Genomic DNA, 25,279 nt, shown 5'->3' on the forward strand with positions numbered 1-25,279 from the left:
CCCTTCCCTTCCCTTCCCTTCCCTTCCCTTCCCTTCCCTTCCCTTCCCTTCCCTTCCCTTCCCTTCCCTCTCCTCTCCTCTCCTCTCCTCTCCTCTCCTCTCCTCTCCTCTCCTCTCCTCTCCTCTCCTCTCCTCTCCTCTCCTCTCCTCTCCTCTCCTCTCCTCTCCTCTCCTCTCCTCTCCTCTCCTCTCCTCTCCTCTCCTCCATTTCTCATGTTTAGCACTTTTTTCTTCTCCCCCCCGCAGGGCTGCTGCACGTCTCCAGCGGAGCAAGCAAGCCATTCCGCAGATGTGCGTGCCAGCCAACCGCTCCGTTAGGAACAGCCTTCACCGAGTTGTGCTGCAAAATTTCATCTTCCTTTCTGCCTCATCACCAGCAGAGAGGTGAGTAGCTGTTAGCTAAATACTCTGGGTAAGAGGGCTGCTTGTTTTCCTGCTTTTGGTCATTAAACTGCTTTTTTCCTCTTGCAAATCATAGCACAGTTCAACCACCAGCTTTGTAAATACGACCAGTTTTTAAATTACTTGCTGGCATAACTTTCTGGGATGGAAGATCCCTTCCCTGGCGGGAAGATCATCATCACGGAAATAATTTCATTAAGTTATAAAGATTAAAAATGTGCCACCCAATCTCTTTGGCCTAAAGCACAGGAAAGGGGTTCGTAATTATTGTCTCAATATTGGTGAGTTATACTTCCGTTGTACATAGAATCATCGACTCACAGAACGGTTTGGGTGGGAAGGGACCGTTAAAGGCCATCCAGTCCAGCCCCCTGCCACGAGCAGGGACATCTTCAACCAGAGCAGGTTGCTCAGAGCCCCGGCCAACCTGACCTGGAATGTTTCCAGGGACGGGGCATCGACCACCTCTCGGGGCAACCTGGGCCAGTGTCTCACCACCCGCAGCGTAAAGCATTCTTCCTTAGATCTAGTCTGGATCTCCCCTCTTTTACATGACGATGGCAGGATTAATGCCAGATGTGGTTCTGCTTTGTGCGATATTCACCTTGTGTAAAAGCTTCCTGCACGTCTCCCCCGACACCTGCAAGCGAGTCCTGCGGGCCGTGAGTTGGGGTAGAGCCGGCGGAGGTGGATCTGACGGGCATGGGCATGGGGCGGCTGGCTCCGTGGGTGGGCGAGGAGTGTGCCGAGCCTGCTGCTTGCGCCTGCACGGGAGACACGAGACACAGTTTCCAAATTTTTAACTTTTTTTTGGGTCAACGTCTAAAAATAATTCTGTTAAAAAAATGCATAAGGAAAGACGCTTCACCAAAACACTCTCAATTTGAGTAATGTGACGCATGATCGGTGGGTATTGTGGGAGGACCCGCAGTGGTGGCACTCCGGGCGCGGCGCATCACGCGTCGGGCTGCAGCACCCGGGGTCGGACTGCGCGCGGTACTCACAGCCGTGCTGCCGCCAGCGCGGGGTCTGACCCACGGGCTCCGCCCCGTACGCTGACCCTGTCACCGGTCCAACGCCAAGTTGGAAAAAGCCCCAGGAAGGCACGGAGTGACCCTCCCGGCCGTGCGCTCGGAGGGACCCGTCAACCGCTTTGCATCTGCCCAGCCTTCCCGCAGGCTGCGGTGAGGAGACCCCCAGAACTCCGCAGCGCCGCCGAGGCTCTGCTGAAGGTCTGTCCCCTTTTTAAATTTATTTTTATATATTTCATATATTTTTATATATCTTATATATTTTTATTTATTTTCTATATTTTTCTTTATTACTAAACCAGTGATTTTAAATTTTTTTTTTAATTCTACATTTTCTTCCAGCCAAACCCGCCCCGTCTCTGTTGTGCCGCTCTGAGAGCCCTGCGAGCAGCTTTGCACCACGGGTGCCGGTGCCTTCCTAGAGAAAACTTCTGGAGCTCCCCTACAGCTCTCCAGGGATGGCGAGTGATGGTACCAAGGGCCTTGCAGGCACTGCCTGTCTACTCAAAGTCTGCTGAATTTCCCAGCAAATCACAAACAAATAATAGAGAATAATTTTTCCCTGCGGTTTGAAGGCGCAGAGAAAACTGTTGTAATATTCACTTGGGCAAAACTCTCGCTGGCTTCAAAGACGATGCTGCCCCAGCAAAACCGCTGGAGCACAACCTGAGGTCGACGGGCAGGGAAAGGAGAGGGACTGACGAGTGTACGAGGAGGAGGTGCACACAGGCGGCTACTGGCATGCGCTTACTGGCTCCGTGTTTTCCAAACAATAATCTCACTTAAGCACTCGGGTGTGGTGCCAGCAGGAGAGCGAACAAGGAGACGTCCAGCAAGAGATGCACCTCGCTGGGTATTTAAGGACATTTGCAGAGCGCGGTTCCCCATCTCCCGCCTCCGGGCGCTCATGGCAGAGGGTCTGCGCAGCCCGGCCAGGCCCCTCGCCCCCGGGAGCCGCTCGCCGCCCCGGCATCCATCCTCAGCACCCGGGAGGCAAAGACGTCAACCCTCCCCGGAGCATCAGCCGTTATTTATGAGTGCTTTGAATGTGCACAGTTCCACTTTACTGTTAATAATCTGGTTATTCTCTGCAGCCACTCGTGTCTGTCAACAACCTCTGAACCTTCTTGCGCAACTGCAAAGTTACGAGTGATCAGTTTTGTCTGGCTTTGCCAGCAAGGGTTTATGATCTGTGACTGTATTTATATTTAAGCACGGTCCCTACGCTGCCGTTGATTAAAGGAAAGCCACCCATAAATAGTTACGCACCAAGGGCACTAAAACCGTACAGCCCCTCTGAGCAAATACCTGGTTTGTTTGTGCCGTTTGCTTTCTCGCCTTTTTTAAGCCTGTTCATCGTTTGCTCCCTTTGACGTGCATCAGTTACCGGGGCAACCCGGCCGGCGCAGCGGCGATGCCGCGCGGTGACACCGCCAGCGACACGGCCAGCGCCCTGCGCAGCGGTGGCACCGCCAGCACCCATCGCGGGGCGCAGCATCCATCGCCGGCACATTTTACCTGCGCTCACATCAAGCGCTGCCCTGCTGCAAGGTCCTGCGTCCCACGGGAGCACCCAGGAATGGGACGCTGGTCGGGACCGCGTGGGGACGGCTGCAGCTCCGGCTAATCCCTGTCTCCCTGCCAGCCCAAAGTCGATATTCTTATTAACGTGAAAACCTAGTCATATGTAAGATTGTCATTTTGAAACCGTATTAATAACAGGGGGATTTAAAGAAGCGAGTATAATGTTCTCGTGACACGGGTGTCTGCAGGGCAGAAGGCTGCAGGAGGGAAATGACATCTTTCGAAGGTAAAATCATTAGAAAATGCACATGCCACACCAGCAACTTCGCTTCCCTGCACCAAAACGTCTAATGAAACCTTAAAAAAAGACCTGAAAATGCACAGAAACAGGCACGAAGGTCTGAATTTGCATAAATTTGTGGCAAAAGATGTATGCCCACTGCTTGACGCTCCCAGTCCGGCACATGGGATGTGGCACGGCGAAAGCGGCAGCGTTCACCCATCCCACGGCTTTGGTGTGGAGGAACCTGCCCATTCCCTCTCTTCCTCCCAGACCAAGCGTCAGCCCCAGCAGCCGCTCAGATGAGGGAAACCAGCCCATGCATGAGTTAAGACCGAAAACCAGGAGGAAACCCAGCGCCAACACCCGCACCGGAGGCAGAGCCCGAGGAGCTGCAGCTCAGCTCTCCCCAGGAGGGAGCGGGGCGGCGGGGGGGGGATATTTTCCGTTTTGAAGCTTGTTCCCCAGGTTGCGCCTCGCCTTGCGGGCCCTCGGCACGCGTTCCCGTTAACCACCTGAGGCCCACTGATGGTGAGCGGTTATAAATGAAAAGCCGCCTAGAGATTTTGTTGTTTGGAAAAGCAAGAGTTCAATTAATAAAATAAGATCTCACCGCTGACCTCCTCTCCCCAAAACACATTTGCCTAAACCGTGAGGGGACAGATTTTACCCTGCGTGGCAAACTCGACCCATCCCAGCCACCTCCACATCTGGCTGGTCCTGCAGATGTGCTCGCTCCTGGGACCAGGGGAGACCTTGAGCCGCTGCTGGGCTGGCAGTGAACGCCGGGAGAGCAGCACCCAGACACCCTCCGCGCACACGGAGACGTCAGCCCCTCTTCTTTTTTTCACTATCATTCATCTTTGAGACACGCTGCCTACATTTACATTCTTAGAGTAAGTGCCCAAGCACTTGATTTGTTTTTTTTTTTTTAAATTTTTTTTAACCGCTGGGCACGCAGATGGGCCATGCCGATTTGCATACTGCAGTCACCGGAGCAGAGGGGCTGGGAATGTCCCTCATCCGCGCGATGACGCTGTTTCTGGAAACTGTAGTGATTTTGAGAAAGCTCGTGAGGTCACACACAGACGACATATGTCGACGGGGAGCAGTTACAGGGCAGAGCTGCGTTTCCCTGCTGCCCCTGTCCTCATGCATGCTCACACTGCCGCGCGCAGCAGCCCCAAGCGATGCACCCCACAGCACCCAGTAGTTGAAGGAGGATCTGAAAGTTTTCGGTTCAGTGAAGACTTGAAAATCATCTTCACAGGAAACACTGCCTGCTGGAAACACGGCTGCTGCTCAGGACCGCAGGGCTGCAGTTCCCAGGCTGCTGGTGCTCCCAGAGCTGCACTGGGACCCCGCGGGCTCCAGTTGCTGCACTGGGACACCACGAGCTCCAGTTGCTGCACTGGGACCCCGCGGGCTCCTGCAGCTGCACGGGTGGGTTGGCCCCAGCCAGCACCTAAGCACCCACCAGCTGCTCGTGCGCTCCCCACCAGTGGGATGGGGGAGAGAAGTAGAAAAGCAAAAGCGAGAAAAACTCGCGGGTCGACCTGGGAGGGACTTCCTAGCCAAGGAGAGATGCACCTCGTACTCCTGCTCTAGAAGATGAACGAAAAAGCAACTCCCGGCCAACACCGACGCTAAACCTTCTTGTGCAGCATCTACCAAAAGACAAGTGGGAAATGCCGCGGTCTGAGCTATAGCTGCACGTGCATTGCACGTGCAAGCTCGCAGGGGCTGCTACAAGGCCCTCCAAGTTTACGTCTCTAGAAGGAAAGAAAGAATCCAATCTCCTTATGGACGATTTCTTGGGAGATCTCTCTGAGGCCACAGTCCCCATCAGGCGGCCACATTTTTCATGAGTGGAGCCGATGCCTGAACAAGCCTGGAGCGGGACAGGAGACCCGCACAAGCCTCTCTGGGCTGAATGAAGAGCTGGATGCCTTTGGGGACGGTGACTCCTTTCTGCTCACGGCAGAACCTGACACAGAGTGAGCGCTGATGGAGCTCTCCCAGGCCTATAGGGAAACCAGGCATCAAAGGCATGAAGAAAAGTAGCAACCATCTCCGCAGAACCTAAAACCCAGAAGTAGCGCTGACATTGTGGACGCAGTGGGCAGAAGCTTTGGGAAGGAAAGGAAGAAAGACTGAGTCCAAAGCAAATTTGTAATGATGCATTTACCAAATTACAAGCCAATAAATGTCGATTCGACCTCAGCAACAGCCTCAGGGGGTGTGTGGGGTGCTCACTGCTGCACACAGTTTGGGTAAGGCTTTCTGAACAGACTCTGCAGGTGACGCTGGAGCAAAAATACTGCTGTCTCCAGTGGGCAGACGTACTCCCAGCGTGAGCGTACACATAAACGGACACCCACAGGAGAGGGAATGGGCGCTTTCAGGCTCAGGGCTGCATGTGGTTCTCTAGCACCTGGTAATACCTGGTTTTGTCTAATTCCAGATAAAATGAGTAAATAAAATAATAAAAATATTTTAAAAAATCTATTTTACATATTGTCTCTCTCTTCTTGTACTTTATATAGTGCACGTAGTCTTAACATGCTTGCGTGTTTTCCCTCTGCACCGAATGATGAGTCCTGTGGAAAAATGATGCATGTGGAAAAATGGTCTATGACCCCTGATTGCGATGCATATACATACAGAAAGCAGAAATAAGAACATATGAGCTGGCGTTTCCTAACCGTTAACACTATTTGTACCACCCCGCAGCCCACGGCTCTCCGGCAGCGTGGTGCCTGTGGGACCCCGATGGCAGCTGCAGCCGCAAGGAACTGGGAGGTTGACCCAAAGGAGGATGCTTGAGGACCCGAGTCAAAGCCAAGGACACCGATGGTGACAACGAGCCTCACCACCAGCTGGGCTCACGCTGCACGGCATGAAACCAGCCCTGTCCTAGAAAGCACTCTGCCTACTGAGAAAGCAAGAAAGACACCTGGGGCGGATGCAGAGGGAGCAGCAGAGAGCCCTGCCAGCACAGGCAGCCTCCACGCAACCCACGGGTGCTATGGCACGGTGCCGGGGCTTGACCCGGGGCAAAGGAAGCCGTGGGAGGACGTGGCGGGTGTAGCTGTGCCTCTGCAGACATGGGAGGTGAACTGGGACAGCCCGGAGGCAGCACGCAACCGTTAATGGGTACGCTCGGGGCTGGCTCCCAAGGCTGAACGAGACGGCATCGCTGGGGGGGGTCAATAAATCGCTCTCGCAACCTTCCTTCTCCAGTGGCTGAAGGCAAAGGGAGAGATGGAAGGAACGATGCAAAGTCCAATAAATATCGGAGCTGAGGCTGTCCCTGTGGCTTTTGAAGCTGCTGACGTGAGCCTGCGCTGGGGCTGTCGGGTCAGTGTCTCCCTTCCCCAGCACAGGCAAGTGCTTCTGCAGCTTTGCCTGGTAAAGAGACCGGTCTGCTGAGGAGCCGTGCACGGCTCTGCTCCTCCAGGGCCACTGCCGCAGAGCTCACGGGATGGGGAACTCCAGGATGCCTTCTGCAAACAGAGCAGAGGCAGATGTGAACAGGTCTGTAAACTCCTCTCTGACTCTGCTGGAGTTGCAGCCTTAGAAAATCCTGGGAATTATCGGCTTGCTGCATGTTCTTCCTGGAAACTGCACCAGGGAGGACACAGAAGATGGATTTCAATTTAGAAAAACAACAAAAGAAAACCTCTGACCCGGCTCCTGAAGTGTTTGGGAGCTGACTTCAATTTATTGGGCCCAGCTTATCAAGTCTTGTATACAAGAGTTCTGAGGTTTAACCTAAAAAACCCTTAATGCTTCCTGCAGAAAAGAGGCAGACCTCTGGCCTGCGCATCAAACCCGCTTCAGCGGGGGTACAGGAAGCAGTGACCGTAATAGCTTTTAGCAGATACACAAAATGCTGCTGCACCATCACCCCCCTCATCCCAGCAGTTTAACTGGAGGTCCCCCACCTCCCTGCTGGCCTGCTGTCAAATTTTCTACAACCACCATGACAGAAGAGAGTTTTAAAGGAGAATGGGATGAAAAAAGCATTGAAAAATTCAGGTCGGAAGGAGCCTCAGCGGGTGTCCAGACCAACCTCCTCTTCTGAGCAAGGTCAACTCCAAAGTGTTGCTCAGGGTCTTCAGCTGATCTGTGAAAAATCCCCCAAAAGGGAGATCCCACCGTCCCCACCGTGCAGGGCAGCCTGCTGCAGAGTTTAACTGCTCTCATGGGAATTTCTTTCCTAAATCCAGCCCGAGACCCCCAGCCAGTGTGTGACCATCGCCTCTTGCTTTCTCCGTGCACCTCTGGGAAGGCTCTGGCTCTGCTTTCTCCTCGGTCGCCCGTTAGGAGACAGAAGATTACAGTTGGATTTCCCTTTTGCCTCCTCTTCTCCAGGCTGAACGCAACCAGCTCCTATGTCATCCTGAGCAGAGGGTTTTGTAGGACATGGACATTAGGAAAAGCTTCTTCATGGGGAGGTCACCAGAGAGGTAAGGGACCTCCATCCTTAGAGGTCTTCAAAGCTTGCCTACATGAAGCCAGAACTAACCGCATCTAGTGCCAGCAGCGGTCCTGCTTCAAGCGATCAGTTGAGCTAAAGACCCCTAGAAGGCCCTACATCTCTACGATCTACAGATGTTTACTGAGAAACTATGAAATCTTGCTTTGCAAGAAATGTACGTTGATTTTAATTCATTTTATTATGTAGCATATTCCTGCGAATAGATTAAAATAAAAGGGAGCTTGTATACATATAAAACCAAAGAGCTAACAGTTTTTAGATAAGTGATTTAGACAAGTAAACATCTCATCATGCCCCAAATAACTAACTCCAGAAAATACAGCAAACATAACAAAAACGAGAATATGAACACATGGTTGACAACTCTCATTTTTTGTTCTGCATCCTTGCTGTCGGAGATAAAGCAAGCCAGAGGGTGCCAACGGGCATCCAAGGAAAAGCAGGGGTCTTCAGTAGAAAGTGAAACGGCAATGGGTTTCTCGTCTGCGTATCATGCACGTTCGATGTCTAATTCACATTTACCATGCTTGCCTTTGTCTTTACTTAAGAATGATGGAACGGCTCTTGAGCCCGGCTTCCTCCCGTCAAGTATCACGGGGCTCAAGCTGATGAGCTTTTATAATACTCACTGCAAGTAATTGGAGCTCTTCTCCATGCTGCAGGGGCTTTCTCGGAAACAAAAGCCCCTCTCTTCTCGCCCAGGTGTTCTCCCCATGTCAAGGGCTGGGGGGGCACAGCGAACCGAGCCCCCACCGCTGACACTGCCCGTGGCTTTCTCTGCAGCTCTCTTCTTGTTCAGCCCCTCAGGCCCTCTATATCCCCACGTTTTCAAATAACATTGACAGCACCCTGCTTGAACGGGCAGAGGAACCTCTGCTGACGTTATCGCGTGTACCGTGACCACAAAATGTTATGTAGCAGGGAAGAAAAAAATAGGCTTTGTGCATATTTCACCAAAAAACTGTCAAGTAGGAAATCAAGTTATTCTTTCCATGGATGTATAGGTCATCTGTCTAGCCTACATCATCTGTGTTTAAAATTTCATGCATATATACAACCCAAAAGCCGCAGTGCCCTTGCATTCCTCTGCTCATTTTGGGGCTGAGCCAACTCAATAAATAGCAGCGAGGAGCCTGAGAACAACGAGCTGAGACGCTCCTTGCGCAGAGGTTAATTTTGTTTAGAAACGTCTTGAAATATTGGGGAAATTTATGAGTCCTGAAGAGTGCAAATATCTTACTACATAGAATATGACGGAGCGCCGCAGGCAGGTTGGGCAATCCTCGGCCAGCGACCATTCAAACAAACCAACAAACCCAGAAGTTTTTAGCGATGAGGAATAAATGACAGAAACATAGCGGATGTCGGAGAAGTTGGTTTTGCTGAAAACAGGCCTTGCCAAATAACACTTGATTTCCTTCCTGGAGAAGATTATGAGTTTTATTGACGAGGATAATTACGGAGAAATAATATCCTTCATAAGGCATTTGATTTAGTAATGTGTGACTTTCTGATGAAAAAAGGGAGCAGTAGGCAGCAGCAGCGAAGTGCACTCTGCAGAGATTAAGCAAAAGATAACTGTCAAAAAATGCACCGCCGAAGGGCACGTCCCATCGAAGGTGGTTTGGGTTTGGTCTTCAGAGCAACGCGTCGCCCAAGTCCTGCCTGACTCCCCTGCCACAGCCACGTGCCGTGCATCTGCTGCTCCATCCTGACCGCTTGCTGGCATCCTTTCCCCCCCTTTTTTTTTGCAGTTCTCATGAGCACTTCAATGTCCTGCCTGTCCCCGCCGCTGGAGCAAGAGCAAGCCCTTTGTGCGCATGGACATCCCCGACGTGGACATGGAGCACCTCTTCCATTAGAGTCTATCGTGGAACCAACACGCTGGAGAGCTACGGAAAACCTTGCAACTATTGCCACTGAAGTAACCAAAATACCTTGTGCTTACTGTAATTTCAGGTACTTCTTCTGCAGTCAGGAATTATGGAAGCTGCTGTTTACAAAGGTGAGGTGCAGGGAAAGGACGTTATTTGCTGACACAGAAATGAACAGCATCACAGGAAAAGGTAGCTGGAAGAAAACACCTCGTCCACCCCTGCGCACCACAGCTGGATCCGCTCTTCATAATCCCCTCCTGACAGATGTTTATCTGACGTGCTCTCAAAAGCCTCTTCATTCAGATTTTCCTAACGTCTAAATGCAACTCCTAAATGAAAGTTTCAGCAAGCGGAGCTCACGGCATGGCCCAGCCCCACGGGGCAAGGACAGCAGCTCTTCCCTCCCCCGTGCAGCGATCTTTGTGTCTGAAGCCTTCGAAACCTGCTCGCGGTCCTCTCTGCTCCAGGTAGACAGCTCTGGTCCTTCAGCCCCGTCGGGTGAGCCAGCCGTTCAGCCAAGACGAGCTTCCTCACCGACCTCCTCGGGACTCGCCGCGTCTTTTTGGAGCCCAGAAGCGGACCTCCTGTTTCAGGTGGGACCCCAGGGAGGGTCGGTGGAGTAGGAGGCTGGTTTGTGGGTCCAGCGAACCCCAAAGTCACCTCTAGTCTTTTTTTTTTAATACCATGAGAGCATTGACTCGTGTTTGCTTTGTGATCCGCCACGGCCCCAGGTGCTTCTCTGCAGAACGGCTATCCTTCCGGCTGCTTCGTGTTTCATATTTGCTGAGCTGATTTTCCCGCATATATACTGCACACATTCCTTCGTACATACTGAAATCCAATCTTTTCTTCCCCCTCCAAATATTCCTGCAATTTTTCAGGTCAATTTTGAGTTCTCATCCCCTTCTCTAAAGCCCCAGCAATCTCCTGCTTGATGTCAGGAGCCAATCCAAGTCCCTTGCAGGAAGGCTGAATAGTAATTAATTCAGGACAGAAATAATGAACTATAGAGGAATTTCAATTTACACGTCTTTCTATTTTAACAGAAAACCCTTGACAACTGATCTTGGAGAAAACTTTCCCAACCAAATTTATAACTGCTTTGCATGAGGCTCATCTAGCCTACGCTGCTCCAGCTCTACGGGAGGAAAACAGGAGTTTGCTCTGGACTAGCTCTGCAAGGAAAACTACAAAGGGGATGCTCACGGTTTGCTGCTTTTTCCTAATACACATTTATTTGAATTGCTTTAACCTGTGATAAAAATTGGAATGCTGTCAAGCCGGTTTGGTGTAAGACCGTTGGGTCTTGTCCTTACGGCTTTCGCAGAGGAACCGGGTAGGGGCCAGAAGCACCATGATGCAAGTGCACGACGACTGCCGCAGCTTGCGGGTACCAAGCCCTGTTTTCCTGGGACACCGCCGGAGCCGTCCTCCCCGTCCCCGCTCTGCAGCCCCTCCTGCGATTGAACAGCACGACTGCAGTCACCGGGGCTGTAATTTCCCTGCGAGGTATTTCTCCAGAATTTGGGTCTGTATCGCCATTTGCGGTTTTCCTTTTTACTAGTAATGTAAAAATTATTTATGTTAACCAGAAATGGAGGAGAAAAATCCTTTCAGTGCTGCAAATGAAACTATTGCTGTTGCTGCCTGAATAATTCCAGCTCGATCGAAGCGTGTGCTAAAAATAATTCAACCCCCTCTCCGCAAATACTCTTTGAGGAAAACATTTAAAACAGAAAACAAGGTCTCTAAATCAGACCCCCACCAATCGGTCCTGTTGACCTTATTCTTGTAGGCAAATTGAATTTTACTGTCCTCCGTGGCACATCAGCCAGGGCTATCGGCTCCAACAGGCCTCACGCTGCCTGCCGCCCTTCTCCAAGAACAATCACGTCAAGGAATACATAAAAGGCTTATTAGTCGGGTAGGCTAATAACCTTTCTGAAGCGTTAATAAAATCCCCCGACTAAAACCTAACGCAGGGCTGTTTTCATGGCAACGGAGGGAGAGAGGCGCGATGCCCGCGCCCCCGGCCCCCCCGGTCCTCCCAGTCTCCCCGGCCCCCCAGTCCCCGGGAGCGGGGCAGCAGCCGGGGAGCAGCCGGCTCGCCTGGACAAGGAGCTCCGTCCCGCTGCAGCCTGTTTGAACACATCACGCTCCCGATTCGCAGGGGCACGCGCTGCTCCGAGACACGGCGCGAGAAAAGTGCTCTGCACGGACGGAGTGTGTTGCCGGCACCCCGTCATCTATCTCCGTACCTATGCACCTATCTATATAAAATAAACATATATGTTTATATGGAGAGGCTCGTGTGGGCGCGCGTGGGGGAATGCATTACAAATATACAAACACCAACCTCCGAACCAAGGCTGCTCCGTTTCGGATCCCCGCTGATGTGGGGCTTTTCGGCGATGCCAAGCCAGTGCCGCTGACCGCCTAACCCAGCGGTGCCGGGCAGAGGCCAGGCAGAGTTGACGGGATTATCAGACAGCACGTTGCCCGTCGCACCAAAGGGTTTGCATTTAATTGTTCAAAAATCACATAATTAGATTAGATACACAGAACCACCCAGCAATACTGCGTGGGCTGTGAGACAGGCAATCTGGCGGGGAGGCTGAGCGTGCCGGGGGGGCACGCAGAGGGGAGGAGAGGGGGCCAAGACTGCGCACGGAGCGGAGCAGCCTTTGTTTTTAAATCACAGTGTTAATTAACAGCTAGTTTGCTTGGGAAGAAGGTGGGGTGGCTCTCCCCGCCTGACCGCAGCTCCAGCCCTCGCTGCCGGTGAGAGCCGTGCGCCGGGCTGGGGGCTGCGGGCAGGCTGGCCAAACCCCCGTACCGCCCGACTGCCGCCTCGCAGAGACCTGCGAGCTGCAACACAGCTACGATCGTTAGTGCTAAATTAAAACCGCTTTGCCGGGGTCCCCGCTTCCCGTCCCAAGGGCAGGGCCCCGTGGCCATCGCCTCCGTCCAGGCAGCGCCCCGGGAGCCGGCAGAGCCTCCAGTGGAGCGAGCACCTCATCCTGCGCAGCTGGGCAGGGCTCGGCGCATCCTTCTGCCAAACGGGGAGAGATCGAGCCTCAGCGTTATTTCCACTGCTGTTCTGGCGACCGCCTTGTATTACTCAGCTCTTTTCACAATTCGCTTTTTCAGCTTTAATTCTAACGCACGGATAACCCATGGCTTCAGGACAGCAATTTCATGCAGCTTCGCTGTCACGGCTTTGGGAGGCGAGTATTTTCAATCCGTTTACCCATCGAACCTGGGGAGCTGCTTCGCGGTGCTGCCGGACGCGACGGCCGCGCAGGCGGCCCTGCCTTCCCTGCCTCTTCCCTGCGCGTCAGGCAGGGCGAGTCACGTCGCAGAGCCACGCGCACGCCTTGCAGAATTAAACACCGTGTCTTATAAAGGAGAAGAGCGATGAGGAGGATTCTCCCTGGATAATGATAGAGAAAAGGGGGAGAAAGAAGAGGAAGCTCCACTTGACTTTTCCATTGGTCGGATTTAGAAGAATCCACGTTTCCCAGCAGTTACCACTGAGCAACCAAATCCCTCTTTTATCGGTACAATAAAGCAGAAGATGTGATCAGTATCGGCAGCTCCTGCCTTTTTCACGGCAGTTACCGTCCTGAGGATGCCCTCCCTACGCTTCGCTATCGTTTGGCTTTTTGGAGGGGGACAAAAAGGAAAGCCTTGTGCTGCCCGGCTGCCGAGGAGCCCAGCCGCAGCCCCCAGACTCCCCCAGAAACAGGTCTGCTCGTCCCCAGCTCTGCCGAGTGCGAGATAGCTGTTTGAACTCCTCCATTCATGAAACGTTGTTTGTTTTCATTCCTCTCTATCCCCCCAGCTGTGGGATATAGAGCAGGGATCAGGAAACAATAAAATCTTGGTTACCACACAGAATGCCTCCTTTTTCCTAGCTCCTTTCAAAGCCTGACATTTTTGCTTTCATCCGCCATTTCCACAGTTATGGGGCATGTGCTGCCTCCCCTTCCAGCGGGGCCTCATGTGGGGATCCCGTAACTGCGCTCAATATGTACCAGATTGCTCCCCTCCCCGGCATCCAGCATCGCCTCCCACCCCGCCGCTCCGCGCTCTCACTTGCAGCGGTTCCCAGGACTCCTACGGTTTCAATTCCCATCCGATTCCCTGACCGACTTGTATTACAAAGGCTAAAAGCAAGTGTTATCTTTCAAAATTATCCCAGTTTTGTTTTCAGGCTTCTCAGTTGGCACTTTTAGCCCTTTAACTCATCAGCATCACTAACGCGGCGGGAAAGCTTTCCACCGAGGCGAGCAGAGCTGCGCCGGTGCAGGAGGGGTGCAGGAGCCTCCCAGGCCCCGTCCCGCGGCGCCCGCCCGGGGGGGTCTGCACGGGGTCAGAGCAAAACCTCTTAATTCTGGGAGCATCCAGACCAACCACCGGAGCCCGCGTCCGCGGCGGTGGGGCTGGGATTTCTCTGGTCCGCAGGCATTACTCGGGGACACGCAAAGGCCTCGGGTCCAGCTTCCCTACTGTTAGAAAACAGCTAGAAAAGTTCACGCGAGCTGAGAAGGCAGATCTGCACTACCAGCAGTACGAAGGCAACCTGGAACTCTGTTTGACTTCCAGCATGGCTACACCATGGCAGCAGCGCATACGGTTACACGCGTATGCGTGGTTACGCCACGGCAGCAAGGCGAGTGTAGCGGTTCCTGCCGTTCAGACACGGGAGAGCAGCCACCTCCCCCAGAAAACACCAAAAGCTTTATCGGGAACGCGTGCTCAACAAAGCAGGCTGTTGAGAGCACACCTCTTGCAGCTCTGGCTCCACACCGATCTCTCCACGAACACGTAGCCTGATCAAAGTGTCTCTCGTCATTGGTGGCTACCTATGAGCGAGCGGCCACGGGCCAGCCCAACCGCTCCAATGCGCCGTGTCGCTGCTGAGCAGCAGGAGGGGACAAACCTGGAGGCTACAATAACCAGCGTGTTGTAGCACAACCCTCACCTCTGACATCTTGCTTCCCAGGATCACGTTCCTTCTCCCTCACACCAGCAGAACTGCTCTTAAGGGGAGAGAAGTATTGCTTGTGTGGCCCTTGGGCAGGGTCCAGGCACCGTGACGATGGAAGCCCCCCAGTGAAAGAGCTTATGGGATACGAACCAGAACAGATCTCTGGGTCTCTGAACAGATCCAGCTTTTAAAGTCACTGATGAAATTCTCCCTTGGTAATAAGAGCGTGAAGCTAAAAAGACAGTATATAAACAAGTTTGCACATGAGCTTCTAAGCCGGCAAGGGCATGTGACTTGCAAGAAAGTTGGACACGAACCATAGCTCTGTCTACATGCATGGCAGGTACTGACAGCAAAGAAGAACCGCTGTAATCCTGGCCGGGCTGTGCTCCCTTTTCACAGACCATAAAAACCTTCCAAAGCTTGCAGCTTCTGGGGGCGAGCTAGACAGAGACACACATCTGGAAGCTTAAACACCGCATCCAGAGGACAGAGGTGCTTTGGTTAGCCTGATGCGATAGCCATCGCCAAAGACACAACAAAGAGAAAGACAGGGGAAACAAGAGTGCGAGAAGCTGAAAAGATGGATTGGCGACTTGTGACCGTGAGGCAGAAGCCTGGAATCTTCAAGCCAGAACACAGAGCCGTTAGGCGATGCTCAGAAAATGAACTACCAAGGAATCTGCCCCAGGCACCATGCAATAAGAGGCTACAGGAGATAAACCTGGTATTTGGTTTTGTTCTCTGAAACAGTTGTCAGCACCGGTCACCTAGCAAAGCAGGGCCGCGATCCGTGGCTCTGTATCGCTGTAAAAGTGAGAAGAAAAGGGGTTCTGCTGAAAGACAACCTGCAGGCTGGAGGATGCAAGAGGAATTCCTCAGGGATCTTCTATTTAATATTCTAATTACATGCACAAAAATAACTGCACTCTAATGAAACTTCCTGATGACATAAAGGTTAGGATGAATCATTAATACAGAGGCAGAGCAGAATATTACACATGAACCGGAGGCTCAGAAGAATAGAAACGGCGTGGGGTACACTCACGCACAACAGAGCAAGGGTTTCTGATGCCTGGCATACGGATGCCCGCAGGATGGCAACTAGTGACTAGTTACCAGGCAACTACGAGTTACTAGTTCCTAATTCCAAGATAAGTACTAGTTACCAGGACAGCGTAGTCACAGAAGTAGCCCCAGGGCACGCTCTGCAGGTATCGCCATTAGTGTGTCCTCACCTCTATCCGCAACGCCGGGGAGGCACCCGCAGAGCCCCACCTACGGCCCGGTTCGTCCTGTTCCAGAAAGGGGAATTGGAAATGGAACAGGAGAAAAGGGGGGGAGACCCAAACTCTGCTTTCTGTCTGAGCAAAAGTAAAAATATGATCGGTACCTAAGGACAACGGTGTCGTGAAAACTCAGGGATGAAAATATAAAGAGTTCTTTGGGTATCCAGAAGTCCAAAGAAGAAGCAAAAATCCCCAGAAATCGTGGTTAACGAGACGGTAGAAACCGATGGCGCTGACACTGTGATCACAGAGAATTTGCGTGCTTGGCATCTTAAAATCCAACTTTTTCCTGTTTAGGAAAGGTGAAGATCGTAAAGAGAAAAAGATGTGTGTGGGTGGTAGCACTTCTTCTAAAATATTTTTCCTTTAGATATATCATTAAGCCAGAACTCCAGGATCTCGAATGCAATGGACCCGTGAGATAACTGGTAGGGATGAGGAGCGCTAACGGATTTAAGCATGACCGCAAACACGGGAGCAGGATGAGCTCTTCTTTAAGCACCTCCTCACAAAGCGCAGAAGTGAAGCTGCGCGGTTTGGGAGGATTTAAATTCGAGATGGGTCTGCAAGAGTTCCCCTAGGAACCCTGCTGGCGTTCAGAAAGGCTAGAGATCAGAGTTTTCTTCTACGAAGTGCACCATACCCAACACGAGATTACTGCTTGGACTTCAGGATGGTGAACAAAGATGAAATAATTGATGCCGGGGAAACTTGTCGTTGTTCTGGGACCAGATTTTGACTTGATTACAGCACATTATTTCAGTATTCAGCACACTGTTCTCTGAAGATACTTATTTTTAAAGGCAGCAGGCTGGATAACTTGAACCTAAGAGTCCCTGAAGAGTTGCTTGAAGAGCTTTTTGGCCTACTGATATCCATTTTTAATAAATCTTGAAGTAACAGGGAAATTCCAGATGGTATATTAGCATTTTCCTGGAGAATATTAAAAAGAAAAACCAGAATGATTGGGTAGCTAAGGCCAGTTAGCCTAACGTTAAAACCAGGCAAATTAACAGAAAAAGCTGATAGGAGATGATAATAACAAAACCCTAAAGGAGTGTAACTGATGATCAGTAACAGGACCTTTCAGTTGCTTGCTGCCGCAAAAGAGAAGTGGAGCCAACAAGTCCCGAGGGTGCTAATGGTGATGATACTGGGATACCTGAGCAAAATACTTTGAGAGCCCACATTGTAAAACAGAGTGAGGAGGAGAAGGTGTTCACAAGAAAAAAAGCCAAACAGAGGTATTAGCTAAAGATCTGAAAAGACTAGGAGACATCTACCTTCATAGGTTATCCAACAGATAATGAAGAGCTGACTTTATCTAAATAGGGAGATACATTCACAGGATGAAAATACAGAATACCACAGACGCTTAATCTAGCAAGGAAAGGTAAAATCAGAACCAGCTGAAGCCAGCTACGTCCATCCTGGAATGCAGACAGGATACTTTTCAACAACGCGTGACGTAGCAGTGGGGTAACTTGCATTGCAAACCAGCTGATCCTTTGCATCGTCATGTTTTCACAATAACAGAGACGTTTCTGGCTCAACAATTTAATACAGAACAGAATTTTACTGGATTCAAAACCTGAATTAACCAGGTGAAATGTCCTATGATAAAAAGGATGTCAGACTAGCTGGTCAAATGGACACTCGCCTTCAGGAGCCCATGACCTGCTCAGACTAGTTTCCAAGATGGACATCTGGACTTTGGGGCAAGAAACTCAAGCGACATAAAGGAGTGTCCTGGTTTCGGCTGGGACAGAGTTCATTCTCTTCCTAGCAGCTGGTACAGTGCTGTGGTTTGGATTTAGGATGAGAAGAATGCCGATCCCACACTGCTGGTTTAGCTGTTGCTGAGCAGTGCTTACACTAAGTCAAGGACTTCTCAGCTCCCCATGCTCTGCCGGGGGCACAAGAAGCCGGGAGGGGGCACAGCCAGGCCAGCTGACCCACACTGGCCCAAGGGCTATTCCAGACCATAGGGCGTCATGCCCAGTATAGAAACTGGGGGAGTTGGCCGGGGGCAGCGATCGCTGCTCGGGGACGGGCTGGGCATCGGTCAGTGGGTGGTGAGCAATTGCATTGTGCATCACTTGTTTTGTACATTCTTTTATCATTCTCATTATTATTATTATTATTATTATTATTATTATTATTATTTTTTTTTTTTTCTCTTCCTCTGCTGTCCTATTAAACTGTCTGTATCTCAACCCACGGGTCTTACTCTTTTTCCCCAATTCTCTGCCCCATCCCACCGGGGAGGGTGAGCGAGCGGCCGTGTGGGGCTTACTTGCCGACGGGGGTTAAACCATGCCAGGGAGCCTGTAAGGGCCCATGCCAGTCTGAGAAGAAAGCCAAGAGACAGCACCATCGACCCTTCCCTAAGGAGCACTGTCACACAGGACAGCCAGAGAGCCAAGGCTCTTCTGCGTGGGGATGTCAGGGACCCCAGCGCACCGAAAAGCTGTGCCCGTCCTCCGCCTCCCGGGGGGGTTGCATAGCTCAGGGCCAGCGCTGGTACAGTGCGGCCACGCAGGTGTCACCCGTCTTGGTGAGCATGGGCTTGGGCAGGGGGGGCTCAAGGCGCAAGCCAGCTCCGCTCTCCCCCATTTCTGTGTCACGCGCTGCCTGTCGTCTGACCCTCAGGAGCAGGTGTAGGGCATTAACCTAAGAGCAGCATGAAATCTGTACGTGCAAGGTAACTCTGACGTTTGTGAATATCTGAGAACCTTTGCTATGCAAATGTAAATGTCTTCTGAACATAAACACACTCACTGAAAAGTGAAGTTCCTAGCCTTGGGGATTTGTTTAAACAAAAAAACCCCGTTTTCTACATTTAGACAGCACAAACTTGGAGGAGTGCATAAAAAACAGTGGTAGGGGAACGGTAGTCTTCCCAAGGAATCGAAACATTTCAGTCACTCAAAAAGGGCTGCTTTGAGCAAAAACCACCTGCTTCATGGCAAGGATAAATGACAAAAATGCATTAACAGAATATTGTTACTTTTGAAAGAGAAAACGGTTTCTTACAGTACCAGGCAATTACTGAAAAATCTGATTTCTCTGAGCTTGCAACTCTTGTGTTATTCAGTACAGCTTGAAGGAAGCCATCCAGAAAGGAGACTTCTCAAGTCAAAACTCTTCTCCTAGACCCAATAAACACCTACATTTGCTTCATGGTTTGGATCAGACTTTATCTGACTAGTCCTGACAACAGCACGAGATGCTCCATGTCTAAGAGCAATACGTCTCTGCAGGAAGGCATGTTCCTCTTGATGCATGCAAGGTGCCCAACACGAGAACGCTGCTCCTCCTGGGCTATTTGTTATGCTGCACTGATTTCATGTATTACTCACTGCAGAGTAACGCTACGTTGAGGCAACGAATGTATTTGCCGTAGGGGAAGAAGTCCAAAGCTGGGCTCCCAGCCTCCCTGGCACATTGCTCCTGCCCATCCTCGCTGCAGAAGGTGCAAGCCAAGCCCCACGGATGAGGAGCCAGCAGCGTGCCTTCGCAGCAGAGGCCAACCACCTCCTGGGGTGCGGTAGCAGCCAGCGGAGCCAGGGAAGGGAGCCGTCCTCCCCGCTCAGCACGCGTGGTTGGAGCAACCTGCTCCAGCTGGACCTGCTCTGGGCAGGAGGTTGGACTGGGGACCCCCAGAGATCCCTCCCAGCTACAGGAGAATCATCTAGAGATCTTCAGGGCCAGCTCATGAGCCAGGAGGAAGGACCATTAGCAATTTGCAACAGGGATCGTCGCTTGCCAGGAGGGCTATGTAACCGCTGCAAGTCAGGGGGTGTAAACGCTCGTAAAGGGACCCGCAGTGGCCATCGGGTGAAGGAGGAGAATGGTAATTCTGGTTCTAAATGGAGCCCTTGAGACTTTACTGACGTATGCAGAGGAAAAAAGGTATAGAGTTGTCCCAAGGGGAGACTGATGTGGGGTGGTGATGGAAACAATTACTAACTGCATCTGAGAATTAATCATTAATTAATGATAGGGCTTCAGATGCTGAAAAGGGAGAAAACACTGGATGGATTTACAAGGTTGTTCATCTGTTGTTTAAATCCATGGCTTCATGTCAGAGAGGAAGTGTAAAAGCAAGAGAGCACTCAAGGTTTTTGCAGGACCTTAAAAAACGTGGCTCAAGGTTTGAGTTTGTTGGCAAAAAGGAGAGGAAGCCAGTGAAGACAGAATGTGGGTGAGGACAGAAAACTCGGGAAAATATTTAAATTCTTCATGTCTTCCATCATTTCCTGGAACACTCTCCCAATATTTTATGCAGTCCTCAAGGACACTGCTTGGGAAGTTCTGCGTTGGTGACGAACTCTGCCAAGGCAGGTGTTGCTGTAGCCTAAGCTGCTGCCAAACCAGCACAGTCCACACACGGCTGTGCCACGGAAATGGCTGAAACGGAGAGGATTAATTTAGACACACAGGCTGTAGCCCCACATGTATGTTCCAGTGTTGGCCCTGAAACAGAGGCACTCAGGCCAGCATGAGCGTGGAGCACGAGGGCTAGGCAATATGCTGCTTGCAGGGCAGGGACTAGGAGCTGCCTGGCATGTGAAAAAATAATGCATTATTCACGAGAGAGAGGAGCGCTCTGTCTGCAACCAGCAGTGCTGACAAACTGCAGAGACTCTCCAGGAGCTGAACTGGGAAGGTCACTGTGCCTGCTTGGGCTCAGAAAGTCAAGACATGAAATAATGAAATGTGACCCTCTTTGGCTAGCTGTCCCTAGCTGAATCTGGGAACCGTCCTCAAACCTTACCTTGCGGGGCTTTACGTGAAGCTTTCTGCAATCGAAACATAGGGAGCGTGTCCAGAGAAGAGCAACGAAGCCGGTGAAGGGTCTAGAGCAGAAGTGTTATGAGGAGCAGCTGAGGGACCTGGGGTTGTTGAGCCTGGAGAAGAGGAGGCTGAGGGGAGACCTCATCGCTCTCTACAACTGCCTGAAAGGAGGGGGTAGAGAGGTGGGGTCGGTCTCTTCTCCCAGGTAACAAGTGACAGGAGGAGAGGAAATGGCCTCAAGTTGCGCCAGGGGAGGTTTAGACTGGATATTGGGAAATTTTACTTCACTGAAAGGGTTGTCCAGCACTGGAACAGGCTGCCCAGGGAAGTGGTGGAGTCCCCATCCCTGGGGGTATTTAAAAGCCGTGTGGATGAGGTGCTCAGGGACATGGTGCAGTGGTGGGCTGGGCAGTGTTAGGTTTACGGTTGGACTCGGTGATCTTAAAGGTCTTTTCCAACCTAAACGATTCTGTGATTCTGTGACTCTGTGAAACAGCAAGAAGTTAACGCTGGTGGAGCAGCCAGAGAGTCTCCACGCTGCTTCGCGTAACTGAAGCACAGTCACCAATATGAGGGTATGGAGATGACTTCTACAGAGTCCACGAATGGTGGCTAAGAAAAACCACGTGCTCCTTCGGTGTGCCCAAGAGCTGCACGCAAAGTTTTTGCTTTTTCATCCGCTCTTCCTTTGAGAAACTTTTATGTGCCAAAAATCAAGAGAGAGGTGAAAACTACTTGTCAATGGACTAAGAACAGAAACTCTGCTGAGCGCTGGGGGAGGCAGGGCTTTTCGTGAAGTCCAGTTTCACTCAGTGGGGCCGACCTCCTGAGGTCATGCTGAAGTCAATGGTGGGAGGGACGGCATCCTCCGGGAAGCGATTCAGAGCCGGGTGCTGGTTCAGCCTTTCTGACTTGCTCTCCGGAGGACCACTGACTGCAGAGAGAGTCATGAACACCAGCTTCATCGGCTAAACTTAGTGGCTGGGAATACAGCTCGTGTTCTTCCAGAAGCACTGGCATGATGCTGCGAGAAATGTGGAAATTCCCAACTTCCACGGTCTCTGGCGGTTTCAGTGTTTGTGCTGAGCTGTGTCTGAAGTTGGATGCTGAACTTCCTCTGCACCTCCTCACCCTGAGCTTCTCCCAGTCTAAAGACTGAAATTTAGATTTAGATCCTCAGAGAGGCACGCTCCGGGTCATTTTCGGTTGTGAAAATGGGTATAGAAGGCAAAATACTATTCCCCTCTTCCAGTTAAAATGAATCAGACATGCTCACAGTGCTCTTATCCCTGGGTAATGAGAAGACAGTGAGGACCAACCTGCATTTCTCCAAGACGTGGACAGGGAATGGGCTGCACAGAGACCAAACTACAAGGACCACATGAAAAGATAAAGGGCCTAGAAATTGCCGGATGCTGCGTATCAGTCCTAAGCTCCTTCTCCTGCAACGCCTCAGGCGGTTCAACCACCCGGGAACATCCCGCGGATGCTACGGGTGATGCTCCTGGGGTGCAGCACAAGGACTCGCTCCGAAGGCACGTGAGCAGGCCCATGAACTGCTCCATGCCAAGAAGCTCAGCAGGGAGAGGATCCTACAGCATCCAGGCACTGCCACTGCAATGGCCGAGGGCACTGAGCTCTTTTCCAGGCTCTTTTTATTCTGCCTTGTTCCTAGAGAAAGGTTTGTCCCCTTTCTCTCTGCTGTCCATTTCCCAGCACTCCTCCCGAAAGACAAGTGTCAAACGTGGAGCTTACGTGCCACAAAGACATAGGGAAACCTCTCTGGCCACGAACTCTCCCAGAAAACATTACTTTTATGATGACAGTGACCATGACAAAAAATGACCTAGCCTAAGACCCCACAAGTTCGGGTCCTGCGCAGTGCCGCTGAGGCCAACACCATCGGCTTCACTCTTCGAGCGAGACGCTGCTTGAGTGTCTGCCTTCTTCACAACGAGGGAGTTTGCTAATCGGTGGTGATGTACACACACGGCTGGTGCACCCAGCCAAAGCACTAAAAGAAAGATTGTTAGGAAGATGCACCTTTCACTGACCACAGACTAGCACCATAAATACGTCCCTACCAAGGATACAGAAATGCAGATTTTACTCTCAAGAAACTTGACTCTAACCATTGAATAATTAAAAAACGTACACAGTTTGACTTCTGTATCTAAACATTTTCTCTGAATAACTGCAAAGTGGTTACAATAGATTACAAGATAAATGAAGTGTTTGATGAGAAGGATACAATACAACGAGGAACGCGGTTTAAGGACAGCGTATCGCATTGCTAATGTCACATTACGAATTTCTGTAGAAACTGATCAAAGTACACTTTTTAAACCCATTTCAGGAAGACTGTGATTATGAATAAGTATTTATTTTGGGACTGAGAAAAATTGCTGTGCTATGATGAAATTTGTAGTTCTTTGGATAAATATATCTATGCTTTATGCAGAAAATGGAAGGCTTGCAGCGCCCTTAACTAGTCATTTCCACACTCCTTGAAGCCACGGTCTTAGAACGTTCATAGGTAAGGAGCAGCTAGTTACTTAGCAACTTTCACTCCTTTTCTGAAGTGTGCTACCTATAAAATTCTCAAGGATTTGTCATCCTTTTTTAACATACTTGGCTCTTAAAAGGAGCAATAACAAATGCAGATGAGTTGTCTGTAAGGCTTGTCGTGCAAGGATGCCGCAACTACTTTACAAATGAATAACCTCATCCATTTGAGTAATCCAACGATCGGTGTGTGAAGTTACTCCTCGGTGTATGCCTCCACAGGCGATGGCCTACACAGAGACCAGAAAAGGGCACGAGGATGACAGCGGAAAGAGCCAGCGAAGCTGCTGAGTCACTGAGCCTGCAGCACCAACCCCGCTTCTCCTCCTCCTCCCCCCGCCCAGCAATCTTAGCGACGCTCAGGGGCTCGGTAAGCGCGGCCCCGCGGGCTGCCCCGCTCGGGGCGGGCAGCATCCCCAGGCGAAGAAGAGAGGAGGGTTACTCACCTACCGACAGTGCCGCCGGGGGAGGCTGGCTCTTGGGGTGGGCGTTCAGGCACCTCTCGTGCACGAGACGGGAGGCATCTTCTCCTGGCACGGGGCAGACGCCCGCGTTAGCTGCGGGCTCAGAAAACGAGCGGTGGGGAGGACGCTCGTGGGATTCACGCTGGTTCAGCAGCCCCTGTGAGGGCAGGATAAGCACTGGCTCCTTTCTTCTGAGCGTGCGGCAGCGTGAATCCCATGAACGTGCTTTCCTGGACCAACAAAAAGTAAACTGGACTTACGCCTTTAGTAAAAGGTTAAAGATCGACTAGACCTAAGAGAAATCTGAGGAAGCAGAATCCACTCTAGATGGACAGGAGAAGCATCAGCTGCTACTTGAATCTGAGGTTGAAGAACTGTTCTCCCCAAGTTTGCTGAGACCCAAACCAAGGATCGCACGCTTAGCAAAAGCCAGTAGGTTGCTCCATTGCCTTACAGCTGCCGGAGGCATGTTTTTAAAAGCAAGCTCCTCATGTCCTGGTGAAGCTCCTTTGATCTTTGGGAGGAGTGGCTCACGAGCTAATTAATAACACGCGGACACGGAGTATGGTGCATCGTGAGAGCCTCTGATGCGATGCTGTGGTCTTTCAGTGAGCTGCAAATAGCCACAAAAGGAAGGGAGATAATCTAAAAGGCTTAGTCCTGTCACTGTAAGAGAGCGAGGCCCAAGGAGCAGCCCGTACAGCTTCTCTCCTCCCTCTTTGGACTGTGTTTTCTGATGGAAAGCTCCCAGGTTGATTATTTAGCTGATCACACCAAGTACGCTGTGCGTGCTGACGTATCATCCCGTGCCCCGTGCACAGAACAGATACTGATGACTGGGGTCAAATGGAAGCGTTGTGCTTCTGATAGGAAATGTCTTGCTGGTTGAGAGCAGACAAGTCCCCGTAGATTTTGTTCCCTATGATGATAATACGACCTGTTCCTCGTATTTTCCAGGAGCTCACATAGGAAAGTGAGAATAGGGCATACCCTGGCCATATCACTTCTGAGCTGGAGGACAGTAAGAAACAAAGCAAGCATTACCCTCCTGAGCCTGAGACAGAGGCACCTTTTTGCGTCTTCTTGGGTCAAGCATCAGGGAAAAAAGCTCTCTTTCTTCTTTGAAAGAAAAGAACACTGGGAATAAACATTGTTGTTAGCTCCTATCTACAGCAACAAGCATATGCTGTTTTGTAACAAGTTCATGTAAAAAGCATCATTTGAGAGAAAAAGGATCATGAGAAGCACAGACTGGCACAGAAATGGATATGGGAGGCCCAGGCAATGGCTTCTGCCCCTTCGTGTCTGATGCCATAGGCAGAGCAGTGACGTTTCTTAAATTTCATGCTCCTTCATTCTCAGATGGTTCACAAAAGTCTGTAGACAACATCAAGTTGTGTGGGAGTGTTGATCTGCTGGAGGGTAGGAAGCTCTGCAGAGGGACCTGGACAGGCTGGGTCGATGGGCTGGGGCCAGTTGCATGAGGTTCAACAAGGCCAAGTGCAAGGTCCTGCACTTGGGCCACAGCAACCCCATGCAACGCTGCAGGC

At 51.1% G+C, this 25,279-nt stretch overlaps 1 protein-coding gene across 1 annotated transcript in view; it reads right to left on the reverse strand.

Annotated features, from left to right (window-relative positions):
• DTNB (dystrobrevin beta) overlaps positions 1 to 25,279 on the reverse strand; it is a 218,390-nt gene that overhangs the window by 13,117 nt on the left and 179,994 nt on the right. The window contains exon 20 of the mRNA XM_075497583.1: positions 1,007 to 1,166. Within this exon, the coding sequence (XP_075353698.1) occupies positions 1,007 to 1,166 (160 nt within the window). The remainder of the gene's footprint in view (positions 1 to 1,006; positions 1,167 to 25,279) is intronic.

The sequence above is a fragment of the Mycteria americana genome, chromosome 3 (assembly GCF_035582795.1).
Source record: "Mycteria americana isolate JAX WOST 10 ecotype Jacksonville Zoo and Gardens chromosome 3, USCA_MyAme_1.0, whole genome shotgun sequence".
Lineage (NCBI taxonomy): Eukaryota > Metazoa > Chordata > Aves > Ciconiiformes > Ciconiidae > Mycteria > Mycteria americana.